This window comes from Metopolophium dirhodum, chromosome 4 (assembly GCF_019925205.1).
Source record: "Metopolophium dirhodum isolate CAU chromosome 4, ASM1992520v1, whole genome shotgun sequence".
Classification (NCBI taxonomy): Eukaryota; Metazoa; Arthropoda; class Insecta; order Hemiptera; family Aphididae; genus Metopolophium; species Metopolophium dirhodum.
The window spans coordinates 16,806,848-16,821,465 of record NC_083563.1 but is presented as its reverse complement, the minus strand read 5'-3'; the positions used below and the strand labels follow the sequence as shown (position 1 = coordinate 16,821,465).

General features: G+C 34.6%; 5 protein-coding genes across 6 annotated transcripts; 1 reads left to right on the top strand and 4 right to left on the bottom strand.

Annotated features, from left to right (window-relative positions):
- Nucleotides 1-99: 99 nt before the first annotated feature.
- Nucleotides 100-1,364, bottom strand: LOC132943968 (uncharacterized). 2 transcript variants are annotated; one of them, XM_061013156.1, is made up of 4 exons: nucleotides 1,193-1,364; nucleotides 1,031-1,135; nucleotides 461-971; nucleotides 100-400 (listed from the first exon to the last, which is right to left on the bottom strand). In XM_061013156.1, the coding sequence occupies exons 1-4, from the start codon at nucleotides 1,359-1,361 to the stop codon at nucleotides 304-306; spliced, it is 882 nt and encodes a 293-aa protein (XP_060869139.1). In that variant the 5' UTR covers nucleotides 1,362-1,364; the 3' UTR covers nucleotides 100-303. The 2 variants fall into 2 exon arrangements, with proteins under 2 accessions (XP_060869139.1, XP_060869138.1); XM_061013155.1 differs by having other exon boundaries at nucleotides 1,031-1,364.
- Nucleotides 1,365-1,534: 170 nt separating this feature from the next.
- On the bottom strand, nucleotides 1,535-3,333 carry LOC132943570 (uncharacterized). Its single transcript, XM_061012605.1, has 4 exons — nucleotides 2,163-3,333; nucleotides 1,990-2,100; nucleotides 1,610-1,930; nucleotides 1,535-1,557 (listed from the first exon to the last, which is right to left on the bottom strand). The coding sequence occupies exons 1-4, from the start codon at nucleotides 3,331-3,333 to the stop codon at nucleotides 1,535-1,537; spliced, it is 1,626 nt and encodes a 541-aa protein (XP_060868588.1).
- Nucleotides 3,334-3,381: 48 nt separating this feature from the next.
- Nucleotides 3,382-6,195, bottom strand: LOC132943569 (probable serine/threonine-protein kinase clkA). The gene is made up of 3 exons (XM_061012604.1): nucleotides 5,549-6,195; nucleotides 4,081-4,324; nucleotides 3,382-3,630 (listed from the first exon to the last, which is right to left on the bottom strand). Exons 1-3 carry the CDS (start codon nucleotides 6,193-6,195, stop codon nucleotides 3,382-3,384), a joined length of 1,140 nt encoding a protein of 379 aa, XP_060868587.1.
- Nucleotides 6,196-9,271: 3,076 nt separating this feature from the next.
- LOC132943967 (uncharacterized) lies at nucleotides 9,272-11,795 on the top strand. The gene is made up of 3 exons (XM_061013154.1): nucleotides 9,272-11,245; nucleotides 11,309-11,449; nucleotides 11,510-11,795. Exons 1-3 carry the CDS (start codon nucleotides 10,541-10,543, stop codon nucleotides 11,702-11,704), a joined length of 1,041 nt encoding a protein of 346 aa, XP_060869137.1. The 5' UTR covers nucleotides 9,272-10,540; the 3' UTR covers nucleotides 11,705-11,795.
- A 123-nt stretch (nucleotides 11,796-11,918) lies between these two features.
- Nucleotides 11,919-13,104, bottom strand: LOC132943568 (uncharacterized). Its single transcript, XM_061012603.1, has 2 exons — nucleotides 12,001-13,104; nucleotides 11,919-11,942 (listed from the first exon to the last, which is right to left on the bottom strand). Exons 1-2 carry the CDS (start codon nucleotides 13,102-13,104, stop codon nucleotides 11,919-11,921), a joined length of 1,128 nt encoding a protein of 375 aa, XP_060868586.1.
- Between the last annotated feature and the right edge of the window lie 1,514 nt (nucleotides 13,105-14,618).

The following is a 14,618-nucleotide window of genomic DNA, read 5'->3' as shown; positions in this document are numbered from 1 at the left end:
TAAACATCTTACAATTATACATTATAAACATGAAAAAACTTAAATATCTAACAATTATACATTATAAATATGAAAAAAACTATAAGTTTATACCCTAATCTAACTTAAAACTATTAAAACATGCATATTATTTACAATAATTTCAAGTTTATGTATTGCAATTACAAAAATACATACAATGGCATGACAATTTACAAGAAATATACTAATCTAACTTAAAACTATTAAAACGTGCATATTATTTACAATATATAACAAACGATATAATATATAATAAGACTAATTAACAGAAAATATATAAAATCAGGTTATACAATATAGTAGCTCTCTCATTAGTTCTTTCTCTTCCTCGTTCCAGTCCCCTCCATCTTCCTCAAGTTCTGGCCATATGTCATCTTCTCTATAAAATTAAGAGAAAATGTTAGAAAAATAATTTAAATATATATATGTTTGTAATAACTTTATACTATAATGTCCATAGGCCAGTGTGTGTATTTTGTCCTCTAACACCACCCTCTTATCATCGTAGCTGTTGTATGTTAACTTTTTTGTTTTTAGCGTTACAAGTTGGTGATTGAATGACCGTATTGAAACATTATCTCTGTATAACTCTACTCCTTCTTCCCCAAACAAACACTTCCTATGATCTTCCAATGTCATGTGGTTTTTAACCACATGAGACCTGATACCCTTCGCCTTGATCTTTTCTTCTCCTACTCTGTCATTTACCACCTCATCCTCTGGACCAGCATATACATTAAACGCGTATGACTTGGCCCTCAACGCAACAAACTCTGTAATAATATTAGCATCCACCTCATCGGAAAAGAGTCCTGGCTCCTTATTTCTGGTTGCCACATAACACGGATGGTCACTGGGTAGGTTAGCAGTGTCCATCCGGTCCAGTAGATTAGAATTAGCAGCCAAGTCTACATAGAAGTCCTCAGTATATATATGGTATACCAACGAATCTAGAAAATAATGTTAAATTAATATATTATATACATGAAATTATTTTAATTATATTTACCTGTGTCAGTGTACATTAATTTAATTTTGTCTCCATAATGTTTATGCATGATATTATAATGATAATCGTACATTTTAGTTATGCTAATGTCTAGTACAGCAAATCCTGTAAATAATAAATGTATTAATAAATGATAAAAGTGCAATTTAAAAGTATATTTACCAATATATATAGGTTTATTGAATTTTATAATTTTGTTCTCCAGTGCGACAGCGTTCAGATTTTCGTTATAATTAGTACAGTGTTTAAATGTGCTCTTATTTATCAACTTCTGTAACCTCCTTTCGCATGACACCAACTCCATCTTCATCTCCTTCCTCTTCGATTGCATAGTCTTCCCTAGAAAATTAAAAATGTTGGTAAATAGTATAATAAATAGTATAAAGTAACTTACCAAATACAGCGTTGTTCATAAGTTTAAAAAAATCTTTCTCGAAATCGTTCTTCGCCTTCTTCCTCATCTCTGTATTTAAATCTATAAATTTTGCTAACCAGTCCGACTGGTTAAATTGTATAACTCTGTGTACCTGTAAAAATAAGAAAAAATGTTAAAAATCTGTTTAAAATCATATAAAATACAAATATTTACTTTTTCAACTATAAGACCATTCTTAATCGCCTGTTGCAGATTTCTGTAGTGAATTATATAATTTGTCTTCTTTTCAAATGTCGCCATCAATTTTCGCACCTTTGAACCTCGTGGCACGCTGTTTTGTGGCAAGAAAGGCAGGTCGTTATGTTCGTTGTGTAGGTGTCGTGGGTACATCACGTCCACCTCATACACTCGTCCTATGGGGGAGGTGGCATCCAAATCATCCAATCCGTTTAATGTAGGTTCAACCCAGTTGAACCCACCGTACGGCATGTACTGGGACATTGCCCACCCGTACAAGTTGTTACCTATAAAAATATTAATAAGTATGAAATATAATAATCAGATTTGAAAATAATATACTTACAGTCTTGATAAATTATCCATGAGTTAGGTTTACCCGCATCGTAGCCCGGGGTCTTTATATTGTTCGCCTTCGCATACCTCTTACTCGCCTGCACCAATCCTCCACGTATACCTATAAAAAATATATATAAGATTATTATAAGCACATTAAAAAAAAAAAAATAATATACTGACCATTTTCGAACATTAATAGCATGTCATAATCATGTAATAACTGGAGTTTTTGACCGGTAAACTTAAGCATCGCATCAAAACTCAAGCCTGGGGCGGTGAAATAATGAGCGGCGTCCAGGTTATACGCCCTCATGCATACGTCGCGGAAGTTTTCAAAGACGTCCACCAACAACAGCACATCGATCTTCAAATACAAGTCACTGTACTCACCCAACGTCGTACAGCCGAAGTGGTCCCAGACCTCCTTCGCGTGTTCAAACTCCTTCTCCTTAATCCCGGTCTCTGTCAACGTACTATAAAATTCTCTCTTCCTCGGTAACCTCGTCTCCTCCAGCCGCTCCCAGCTATCCGTGTACTCGTACGGGTACACCCCCTTACGAGTCACGAGCGGCATATCTCCGGTGACAAAATGTTTGGCTGTCTCACGGAAATTCTCATATTCGGGTGTAACTAAATTTTCGGCCAGGGACGATAAACTCGACGCCATAAATCGGAACGTGTCGATAAACCGAACAGTGAAGGTACTACTTATATATTTCGAGAAAGATATATATTTCTCTTCACTGTTCGGTATAACGTTGATAGCTTGGGTGTCATACCCAAGTTCCGTAACTATAAGATGCGCGTCATAGTTTGTAAGATTATGGAAAAAGACGGGGACAAATTTAGGCTGTTGCAACTCTAAGTTACACCTAGAGCACAAGGTCTGCCTAAATTTGCCCGTCAAATGATCGTGATCCCTAACCTTATCGCCCCCGGCTAATATGCATCTGCATAAATTACACGTACTACACTCTTGATGTGTTTTTTCTTCACCCTCGGTCATGATTAAAGGAATATTCGTCTTCATCAGACCTTCAATTTTCCGGGCCACATCAACTATCGACTCTACAAAATGTCTCGCTACGTCTGTCCTGTCTTCGCTGCCTCTGTAGATTACCGGCCCCGCCGGTATCTCGTGCTCTATCAATAACTCTGTCGGTACGTTGTCGCTCGCCTTCACCAAAAACCCGTAACTCAGCGCTTCGTGCTTTTGTATAATTGTGGTACTCTCGCCTCTCTTCTCCTCCGTCTTCACCAGCAATGACTCGAAATCTGCGTATATCACGAAAGGATGCCGCACTGTCTTTTTCCACGCCCTGAACTCAACACAATCACCCTCCTTCGGCATCCCCGGTAAAATAGGTTTGTGTGCCCTGCAAATCAATTTGTGCTGTTCTTAAGCCTCCTGCCCACTCAACTTGAATTTATGAGCTCTGTTGTCGAACGAGGTGAAACACCTCTTACAGAACACGGCACTCCCATTATGTCTGGTTTTCTGTGCGCGTATCAACCGGGAAAAATTGGATATGTACACGTAGTGCGAGTTTTCTCCGTCCATCACCAGCAGCAAGTCAAAACGATCCTTTTTTTCTTCGTCGACGACTCGTAACGGATACACTTCGTACGTTGGGTACTTACGGGGTGCCTGGAATTTTTTGTCGAGGCCGTATACATTTATAGAGACGTTATTATTATTTTTTTCAAATTTGGTGATGTCTGATATTGGTGTCGGGAACGATATACCGTTAAAATTATAATTTTTCTCATGCTTTTTATAATTTTCTCCGACACAATATTTATATCTATCAGATAAATTTTCGGCTACAAGCCTCGCCAAAATCGCCCACTTGAAGCACTCCTGATCCGTGTTTTGTGGGTTGATGGTCCCCCGTTTTCTATCTATATATTCAGGTAGTTGAATATACGACGAGCCGCCCATCGGTGTATATTTATACACGGTCAACAACAGCCCATCGATCGTCTCCAGTGTAAATCCACTACCCCTCCCGATGTAGTCATCTTTCTCCTGAACCAACTTCATCTACCATGGTAATGATTTTTTTTTCGAAACAAATATCTTGTCATTCAATGTTACCATTTCCTTTTCAAATGTATGTATCGCACGTATAAAAAGCTTCGACCATTCAGCCGACGTTAAAGGTTTACCCCGACGCATCATGGCCGGCCCCAATGCGTACGACAAGTACGCATGACATAACTTTACTAACTGTATAACAACTTTAGTTTCTATGTCAAACGTTGATTTAATAACCTTAGATTTAGTATATATCGTGGTGATGATGGCTTCTTTAAATTTATTTGCAAATGCTTGTGAATAACTAAAAGGGATAATTGTTGTAAAATACCATGGAATAAAGTGGTTGTTATGGTTATTGAAAAATGAAACCGACGTTTCTGATGTTAAGTTTATTTTTAATATGCCCGTATCTATGACGTAGTCCGATACCCAGTAAATCAGAATCATAAATAGGTTGTCACAGGAAATACATAAATCAATTGGAATTTGCGATTCATTTTTAAAAAACCGTCCCAATAACGCGAATATATCTATTTTACTAAATACCGCATGGTGGTTTTTTTTATTGTCATTATTTTTAGCTATTGTGTTGTAAAATACACTTTGTTTTTTCGATTCATTTATATCATTTAAATTATGAATATTTGTCATAGAAAACAGCCATTCGCAAATAGTTTCCCTATTTCTAATTAAAATATTGTAGGTGTGTGGGAAATATAAATTGTGTATATTTAATTCTGAAAATAACACAGCCACTCCTTCGAACACATCACTTGTAAAATCAAATGTTGTTAACATTTTTATTATATGGCTTTTGAGATACAACAACGATAGAGCCGTTATACATCGTGTTTCGTGAAATCTACCAAAACAAATTACTAATTGAATAGCTTTAGTTAACAGTTTTTTTATATTTTGAGAAGGGTCTGTTGGCATGTCGATTATTTTTTTATTTATTCTGTATAAAATGTGTGATAGAATATTTTTCTTGTCCTCTCGATTAATACCCTCGTTATAATTTTTTAAGTCCTGAGTTTCCAATTTCCAGTACCCCAAAAACAACATTTCAATCTCACCTTCAATTATGTCATATGATTCAGATGCTCTTGATCTCAACAGTTTGCTTACCAAAATTTCCAATTCCAGTAAATAAACTGTTGGGATATATCCGTACGTCAAATCATATACCATAATATCGTGTTTACTATTGGATGACGAGTTTTCAATAACCGGTAAGTTAAGTTTATTAATAGTATATATTTTTAATGTCTCCCCAAGTTGAGATGGCTGTATTGAAATATTAAAATTGTTTATTTTTTGAATTTTGTGAAGTACATAATATGTAATCTTACTAAAACTATTTGGGCATTTAAATTTATTTGCGTGGTCTTCGTACTCTGCTAATGTGTATTTTATGTGATTAAATTTTTGGATACATTTAACTTGAAATTTTTTATCTTTTATATTTAAAATAGTTATCTTATCAAATTTTTTTCGTAATGCCGCAAAATATTTTTCATTTAACTTATTTTTGTAAAGTTTGGTAATTTTATCATCCATATAATCACTATCATTATCAACATAATACATGTAATTTTTGTAAATGTCAGCACCATGATATTGTAAATTTTCTACAACAGAATTGCTGGTTAAACTTTTAAAATTAGTCACATTTTTCGATTTGGATTTTGTTAATCTATCCGACTTTGGGACGGTTCTTAGATTGTTTTCATAATTCCATATAAAGTTGACAATATCTGGATCTGAATCAGAACCACTATCAGAAACAATATCACTATTTTCATAGTCATCATTGACATTATTACTAGCATTACCATTATCATTGACATAATTACAAGCATTACCGTTATCATTGACATTACTACTAGCATTACCATTATCATTGACATTATCACCAACATTATCATTACCATTGACACCATTACTAACATTATCATTATTATTATCAGTATTATTACCATACTTATTATCTAATTTCTTTTTTTTATTTAATACCAATTTCTCAATTTTAGAATTTGGATTAAATACTGTATCCTTTACTTGAGGTTTAACATTAAATTGTTCGGTGAGTTCTTCGCACTCTTCGTCGCTTTCATCAAGTTGGGTCAGTACATCGTTACCCTTTATAATAATATAGGTGCCTACATCCATTGAAGCTGTGAGGTAGTCGTTCACACTGAAATCCTCCACGTCATGATCAACAGTTCTGGTCGCTCGCCTTCACCAAAAACCCGTAACTCAGCGCTTCGTGCTTTTGTATAATTGTGGTACTCTCGCCTCTCTTCTCCTCCGTCTTCACCAGCAATGACTCGAAATCTGCGTATATCACGAAAGGATGCCGCACTGTCTTTTTCCACGCCCTGAACTCAACACAATCACCCTCCTTCGGCATCCCCGGTAAAATAGGTTTGTGTGCCCTGCAAATCAATTTGTGCTGTTCTTAAGCCTCCTGCCCACTCAACTTGAATTTATGAGCTCTGTTGTCGAACGAGGTGAAACACCTCTTACAGAACACGGCACTCCCATTATGTCTGGTTTTCTGTGCGCGTATCAACCGGGAAAAATTGGATATGTACACGTAGTGCGAGTTTTCTCCGTCCATCACCAGCAGCAAGTCAAAACGATCCTTTTTTTCTTCGTCGACGACTCGTAACGGATACACTTCGTACGTTGGGTACTTACGGGGTGCCTGGAATTTTTTGTCGAGGCCGTATACATTTATAGAGACGTTATTATTATTTTTTTCAAATTTGGTGATGTCTGATATTGGTGTCGGGAACGATATACCGTTAAAATTATAATTTTTCTCATGCTTTTTATAATTTTCTCCGACACAATATTTATATCTATCAGATAAATTTTCGGCTACAAGCCTCGCCAAAATCGCCCACTTGAAGCACTCCTGATCCGTGTTTTGTGGGTTGATGGTCCCCCGTTTTCTATCTATATATTCAGGTAGTTGAATATACGACGAGCCGCCCATCGGTGTATATTTATACACGGTCAACAACAGCCCATCGATCGTCTCCAGTGTAAATCCACTACCCCTCCCGATGTAGTCATCTTTCTCCTGAACCAACTTCATCTACCATGGTAATGATTTTTTTTTCGAAACAAATATCTTGTCATTCAATGTTACCATTTCCTTTTCAAATGTATGTATCGCACGTATAAAAAGCTTCGACCATTCAGCCGACGTTAAAGGTTTACCCCGACGCATCATGGCCGGCCCCAATGCGTACGACAAGTACGCATGACATAACTTTACTAACTGTATAACAACTTTAGTTTCTATGTCAAACGTTGATTTAATAACCTTAGATTTAGTATATATCGTGGTGATGATGGCTTCTTTAAATTTATTTGCAAATGCTTGTGAATAACTAAAAGGGATAATTGTTGTAAAATACCATGGAATAAAGTGGTTGTTATGGTTATTGAAAAATGAAACCGACGTTTCTGATGTTAAGTTTATTTTTAATATGCCCGTATCTATGACGTAGTCCGATACCCAGTAAATCAGAATCATAAATAGGTTGTCACAGGAAATACATAAATCAATTGGAATTTGCGATTCATTTTTAAAAAACCGTCCCAATAACGCGAATATATCTATTTTACTAAATACCGCATGGTGGTTTTTTTTATTGTCATTATTTTTAGCTATTGTGTTGTAAAATACACTTTGTTTTTTCGATTCATTTATATCATTTAAATTATGAATATTTGTCATAGAAAACAGCCATTCGCAAATAGTTTCCCTATTTCTAATTAAAATATTGTAGGTGTGTGGGAAATATAAATTGTGTATATTTAATTCTGAAAATAACACAGCCACTCCTTCGAACACATCACTTGTAAAATCAAATGTTGTTAACATTTTTATTATATGGCTTTTGAGATACAACAACGATAGAGCCGTTATACATCGTGTTTCGTGAAATCTACCAAAACAAATTACTAATTGAATAGCTTTAGTTAACAGTTTTTTTATATTTTGAGAAGGGTCTGTTGGCATGTCGATTATTTTTTTATTTATTCTGTATAAAATGTGTGATAGAATATTTTTCTTGTCCTCTCGATTAATACCCTCGTTATAATTTTTTAAGTCCTGAGTTTCCAATTTCCAGTACCCCAAAAACAACATTTCAATCTCACCTTCAATTATGTCATATGATTCAGATGCTCTTGATCTCAACAGTTTGCTTACCAAAATTTCCAATTCCAGTAAATAAACTGTTGGGATATATCCGTACGTCAAATCATATACCATAATATCGTGTTTACTATTGGATGACGAGTTTTCAATAACCGGTAAGTTAAGTTTATTAATAGTATATATTTTTAATGTCTCCCCAAGTTGAGATGGCTGTATTGAAATATTAAAATTGTTTATTTTTTGAATTTTGTGAAGTACATAATATGTAATCTTACTAAAACTATTTGGGCATTTAAATTTATTTGCGTGGTCTTCGTACTCTGCTAATGTGTATTTTATGTGATTAAATTTTTGGATACATTTAACTTGAAATTTTTTATCTTTTATATTTAAAATAGTTATCTTATCAAATTTTTTTCGTAATGCCGCAAAATATTTTTCATTTAACTTATTTTTGTAAAGTTTGGTAATTTTATCATCCATATAATCACTATCATTATCAACATAATACATGTAATTTTTGTAAATGTCAGCACCATGATATTGTAAATTTTCTACAACAGAATTGCTGGTTAAACTTTTAAAATTAGTCACATTTTTCGATTTGGATTTTGTTAATCTATCCGACTTTGGGACGGTTCTTAGATTGTTTTCATAATTCCATATAAAGTTGACAATATCTGGATCTGAATCAGAACCACTATCAGAAACAATATCACTATTTTCATAGTCATCATTGACATTATTACTAGCATTACCATTATCATTGACATAATTACAAGCATTACCGTTATCATTGACATTACTACTAGCATTACCATTATCATTGACATTATCACCAACATTATCATTACCATTGACACCATCACTAACATTATCATTATTATTATCAGTATTATTACCATACTTATTATCTAATTTCTTTTTTTTATTTAATACCAATTTCTCAATTTTAGAATTTGGATTAAATACTGTATCCTTTACTTGAGGCTTAACATTAAATTGTTCGGTGAGTTCTTCGCACTCTTCGTCGTTTTCATCAAGTTGGGTCAGTAAGTAGTATAAAAAGGACAGTTCGTGCACATCGTCCTCGTCCTCGTCCTCGTCCTCGTCTTCCCCTCGCCTTACTCGTCATCCACTCGTCTTGCCGCCGCCGCCTGATCGGTCACGTGACGGACGTAATGTATTATATTCGCGCATGCGTACAACACAGAGTTATCAGTCATATGATACCATATTATTGTACATATACCATATTATTGTACATACACCATATTATTGTACATATACCATATTATTGTACATATACCATATTATTGTACACACACCATATTATTGTGTGTATATTATTGAAAACTTTTTTTTTTTTCATTAAATAAATAATGAAAAAAGTGCGGTGAGATTCGAACCCACGACCCCCGAGCTATAGCACAGACGCTTTAACCCACTCAGCCACAAAGCCGTAATACCAATAAAATGATTCTTAACGTATATAGCTACGAATATTATTGTACTCATCTCTATGTAATAACTGGTTGATACATTTATGTATCAAGGACTTATGTTACATTTAAGAATAATATTCTTGTACAATTACATTCTACAGGAATGAATCGTCTTGTGTGACCCGATAGACCCTAACTAATTGTTAACAATAACATTCTTCAACAAGGGTTGAGACTACACATGTTAGGCCCTTTGTATACAGGAATGAAACGTCGTGTGTGTGCCTACATACCCTAACTATTGGTAACATTCTTCAACAAGGGTTGTGACTATACCCTTTGTATACAGGCAACGACGTGTGTGTCCCGACATACCCTATCTATTGTTAACATTATTCAACAACACTACACATGTTCACCCCTTTGTATATTTTTAACCTTAAATTTCTGTCGCCATAACGTTCTATGGCGAGACATGTGTTGGACATACCCTATATCTATTGTTAACATTCTTCGACAAGGGTTGTGACTATACCCCTTTGTGTACAGGCAACGACATGTGTGTCCCGACATACCCTATCTTTTGTTAACATTCAACAACAAGGTTATAAATGTATACCCTTTGTATATTTTAAGCCTTGTCCACTTACACCTTTTACGGCAGGTGTTGTTATTCAATTTCTCATCTGTTGTGATTTACTCCCACCTAATAATGCTACCCCCACCGAATAATGACTCAAATCGACAGACGCTTGACCCTGCAAGAGCGGCCATTTATTCAGTGTGTTCAGAGTCTTATACTATACTACACGTACATTTTTATTTCTTGTTAGTGTTTTTTCAAGTCTTAATAAATTTCAAGTTTTTATAAGTTTTTAAAATCACTAATAACATGGCCGGTTCGATCGCTGACAATGCTGCAATCTACAAAAAGAAGCCGTTTGCGTACGTTCCACCGTCAACTCCGGCTACCCTAATAGATTCTACATCCTACACATTGGACTTTACCTCTCGAAAATTTTTACTTGTTGGAATCGATCCGACTGATGATTTCCAAACAGTCATCCATATATTGACTTCTTCACGTTACGTAAAGTTGTCAACAGATTTTCTAAGACGAATATTCTCGCTTATGGGTAACGTGCTATCATTTATACTAGAAATACCTACATCATATAAACGAAATACATTTCTCGAGACAGATTTTTTCAAATTATCGAGTATGGTGTATGTAGGAGTAAATGTTTTAGTAATAGAATCTAAAACTGAGGACGGGTGTAGAGTTCTTTTGAATCGTTCAGATCTAATTCAGCTTCAGAACTTGGAATGGAGTATTGCTGCGAGTATACGGGAAAAAGATATTTTCATCAAACCCAAAATTATAAAACAAATGAACGAATATTCCGAGAATTTGATCGGGAAAATTCTTCAAGTGGATTCACCGCCTAATAATGTACGAGAAATGCAAATTTTCATTAACAACCAAGAAGTTAAGCAAACCAGTGAAAACCAATTCCTCAACCAAATCAGAATGTTTGCACCTATACAATTAACCGAACTTTGTATGAATCGTCTGGTGACACCAAACACCCCAGAGGTAATTCAGAAATTTATTATCACATATTATATAAAATATTTAATACTTTTTATATTATTTTAGCCATATGACATGAATTTTAGAAGCCCGTCATTAATGATACCAAGCTATTCACCTGTCAACGCTGGTAACTACAAATCGTACGAAGACCCCATTAGAAGTAATGGATTTAATCTGACGGATGAGGATTATGATTTATCTAAGGTAATTTATTAAATAATTTTTAGTAAAAACAATTTATTGATTTTATATTTATTTTTCCAGCCGATAGATCATTTTGATGGTCCAACGTCACCCGATGATAGCTGTAGCCAACAACTGTCGTTCGACGAAAATGATGGGCCTGATTTTTTCAATCTAAACCATGCATCGTCTCAATTCAAGACACCACGGACATCTCGATCAACTAGTGCTGAACCCCAAACACCGTTGCGTAAAGTAAAACGTAGACTTTTCTAATAATTTATGTAAAATAAATAATTTATGTAAAATAAAAAAAAAGACGTGATATATAAGAAAAAAGTTTTTTTATTTAATAATATTAAGGTTTACAATAAATATTAAGGTTTACAATAAAATATTAAGGTTTACAAAAAAGTATTTACACTAAATATTTACAAGGTTCTTACTTCTCCGTTAAATGGATTATAAGTAATAATTTGGTCATGTAATATTAAACAATATGCGGAAGTGGAAGCTGGAAACGCCTCATCAGCTTCTAGTTCAATTCTGAGGTCAACAGTTGACATTTTCACGTTGTCGTTCTGTCGGCTCATGTCAACAACTATGATTGGAGAGTGATTTTTGAATTCTGATCGGTTCAATAGAGGTGTTACATCGTCGTGACCGTAGTAAGATTTTTGGAACTCTGCATACGCGCGGTATAATGTCGCCATCTTATTCTTGTTAAAGTCACTTTGAAAATCTTCATATGGAAATACTTCGGAGTTTAAATAGACTTTCAAGTTTTTAATTTTACAATGATCGAAGTATGACATTGCTTTACTTGTGCTATTTTTCCTATCAGTTTGAAATCCGATTATAACATATCTAGGTTTTTCCAACTTGTTGGATGTCTTTACTTTCCACGAATGTGAAGTGTTTTGAGGTAAAAATGGGTATTCACATAGTTCCCACGATCTGAACGTACATGTCAGGGGTTTTTGACTGTTGACTACTTTCAACAGTCGAATTTTTTCTCTATCGCTAACTCTCACTATAGGCATCCGCCACAATATTTTTGTTATGTTTATTTTAGCGTCTTTTAGTTTAGCACCGTCCACTAACTCGTTATTTTTATATTGCTTAATAGCATTTAAATCGATGGATGATCTATTTAATATGAGTTGCTGGTTACAGTTGATTAAAATACGTTTATAATCTTCACAAAAACCAAACAAATGTTTAAGATTAATACATCCGTTAAAATTACCACTATCAATAAAATCTTTATTAACATTTTTAAAATCACTATCCCAGGCAGCGTTTTGGTGTGAGGAAATATTTGTTTTATTGTACGAACAATATCCTTTTAATGTGGTCGATATACCCGGATTGACGAGTTTCTGAATTTGATTTCCGTTTATTTCATATTTCATTTCGGAGAAAAGAAATGCCAGTCCGTTGTTTATAAATCTAATCTCGTCAGTTATTTCTGCAGGTTTGGTTATTGTCCCCTCGATGTAAATATAACTCTCGCATGGTAAAGTATAAGACTCTGTGTTATGTAAAGCAATACGCACCTCATCATTATTAGAAAGAGCCGATGTTGAATACGGTAAAAAAGAATGATAATCAATTTGTGTTATTTTACAATCGTCGATGTAACCAGCCGTCACGTCTAAATATGTGTCGTCCATATTAAATGACGTTAATCGAGCGTAGAAAAGCCAAATTATCAGGTGTTAGACTATGTTTAGTCTGTTTTCGTCTCGAATATTTTTTCTTCTTCGGAGTTGTTACCTTGTTAGTGTTTTTAACACGACTAACGGGTTTTTCATATACAGCCCTATTTATATTGTAAAATTGAAGCCCCATCACGAGTCTTGAATTAATAATCGTATTGATAGCGGTTCGCCCCGTAGATCGATCAACTCGTCGTCCTGATTTTTTAAAATTATACTTGCGTGTGTTATAGATGTAGAATTAATGGTGTAAAAAACCAAATGTGTTGGTACCTCTATTATTTTATAGCCTGGAGGAACATTCGGATAGAACTCGTGGATTGTATGGCACTGCTTACCGTTGACGAATGAACCCATAACTAGATTTGAATCGATATATATACAGTTTGTTTTGGTAATATTGACCAACGTATCTGATTCGTGTTTGACATTAGCAGCATATTTACGATTTTTGAACCCCAACAACTGTCCTATACTATCAGTCATACGAAAATCTACAGTTTCACTACAAAACATTGTACATTTTAGTGTATTATTATCTGCTCTCAACTCGAATAAAGTATCTGTATTATGCAATACACGTTTTATAGCTGCTTCAATTTCATTCAACTCATAAGAGCCGGTAGGTATCACATAGCTGTCGCTATTCATATTGTTATCATTACTGTATGTGAAGCATATTTTATTACACTTTTCGTTTACGTTAGGAATAGAATTATTCGTTTGAAAACCTAACAGACAGATTTTTGCATTTTTACTGACTTCTATCGGTGGAAAAAAGTCACACGACAATTCGCTAGAGTTACCGGTTAACGTTATAGTGTACATGATAAAAATTTTAAGCACAGGTGACCACAGTTTGTTGTGTTATATTTCTGATGTCTCTCGTAGTTATATTCGATATTGCAACCGTTGAAATATTTCTGTAATTCTAGCGGCGGCGTTAAATTTCCATAACTATCATAATATTTAACTTTTTTTCCGATTTTCTTATACGCTACCCAATGAGTACCTGTACCGTTTTCGATGTCTAAATTAACTACAGCTGACTCTTGATGTTTTGCTCGTCGAGGTAACTTGTCTCTAGCAAATACACCGATGAAATGAGGAATTTTCAACATGTCAGCGTATTTTATAATCTCATAATCGTACAACGCTCTATCGGGTAACGTAGAAATTAGTTTTTTGACCTTGATTTTTTAACCGACCCGCCCTTGTGTGGTGCTAGGTATAAACCTTTACCTTTTACGATTTTATAAGAACTACCCTTGTGAGGAGTAAGATATAATCCTTTGCCTAAATGAATAGGTGTGCTTTTTCCAGAATTTAACTCTTTCACGACTTTTACTATATTACCTACTCCACCGGTAAGCGCGCCTAATGCTGATAAACCAGCAAAAATAGGAATTAAAGGTAGAACACCACCTTTTTTCGGTATCGGTATAATTCTCGGTGTTTTAGTTTTATTC

Excerpts from the sequence above, each read along its gene's own strand:
- LOC132943968 (XM_061013155.1), bottom strand. The coding sequence starts at position 1,361 with ATGCAATCGAAGAGGAAGGAGATGAAGATGGAGTTGGTGTCATGCGAA. Across the intron at positions 972-1,030 it reads ATTAATGTACACTGACACAG|ATTCGTTGGTATACCATATA; the intron begins GTAAATATAATT and ends ATTATTTTCTAG. Across the intron at positions 401-460 it reads TATGGACATTATAGTATAAA|AGAAGATGACATATGGCCAG; the intron begins GTTATTACAAAC and ends TTAATTTTATAG.
- LOC132943570 (XM_061012605.1), bottom strand. The coding sequence starts at position 3,333 with ATGCCGAAGGAGGGTGATTGTGTTGAGTTCAGGGCGTGGAAAAAGACA. Across the intron at positions 2,101-2,162 it reads GCTATTAATGTTCGAAAATG|GTATACGTGGAGGATTGGTG; the intron begins GTCAGTATATTA and ends TATTTTTTATAG. Across the intron at positions 1,558-1,609 it reads AGTTGAAAAAGTAAATATTT|GTACACAGAGTTATACAATT; the intron begins GTATTTTATATG and ends TTATTTTTACAG.
- LOC132943569 (XM_061012604.1), bottom strand. The coding sequence starts at position 6,195 with ATGGATGTAGGCACCTATATTATTATAAAGGGTAACGATGTACTGACC. Across the intron at positions 4,325-5,548 it reads ACCAAACTTTACAAAAATAA|TTATTCACAAGCATTTGCAA; the intron begins GTTAAATGAAAA and ends TATCCCTTTTAG. Across the intron at positions 3,631-4,080 it reads ATACATTTGAAAAGGAAATG|GCACCCCGTAAGTACCCAAC; the intron begins GTAACATTGAAT and ends AAAAAATTCCAG.
- LOC132943967 (XM_061013154.1), top strand. The coding sequence starts at position 10,541 with ATGGCCGGTTCGATCGCTGACAATGCTGCAATCTACAAAAAGAAGCCG. Across the intron at positions 11,246-11,308 it reads TGACACCAAACACCCCAGAG|CCATATGACATGAATTTTAG; the intron begins GTAATTCAGAAA and ends ATATTATTTTAG. Across the intron at positions 11,450-11,509 it reads AGGATTATGATTTATCTAAG|CCGATAGATCATTTTGATGG; the intron begins GTAATTTATTAA and ends TTATTTTTCCAG.
- LOC132943568 (XM_061012603.1), bottom strand. The coding sequence starts at position 13,104 with ATGGACGACACATATTTAGACGTGACGGCTGGTTACATCGACGATTGT. Across the intron at positions 11,943-12,000 it reads TGAGCCGACAGAACGACAAC|CTTCCACTTCCGCATATTGT; the intron begins GTGAAAATGTCA and ends AGGCGTTTCCAG.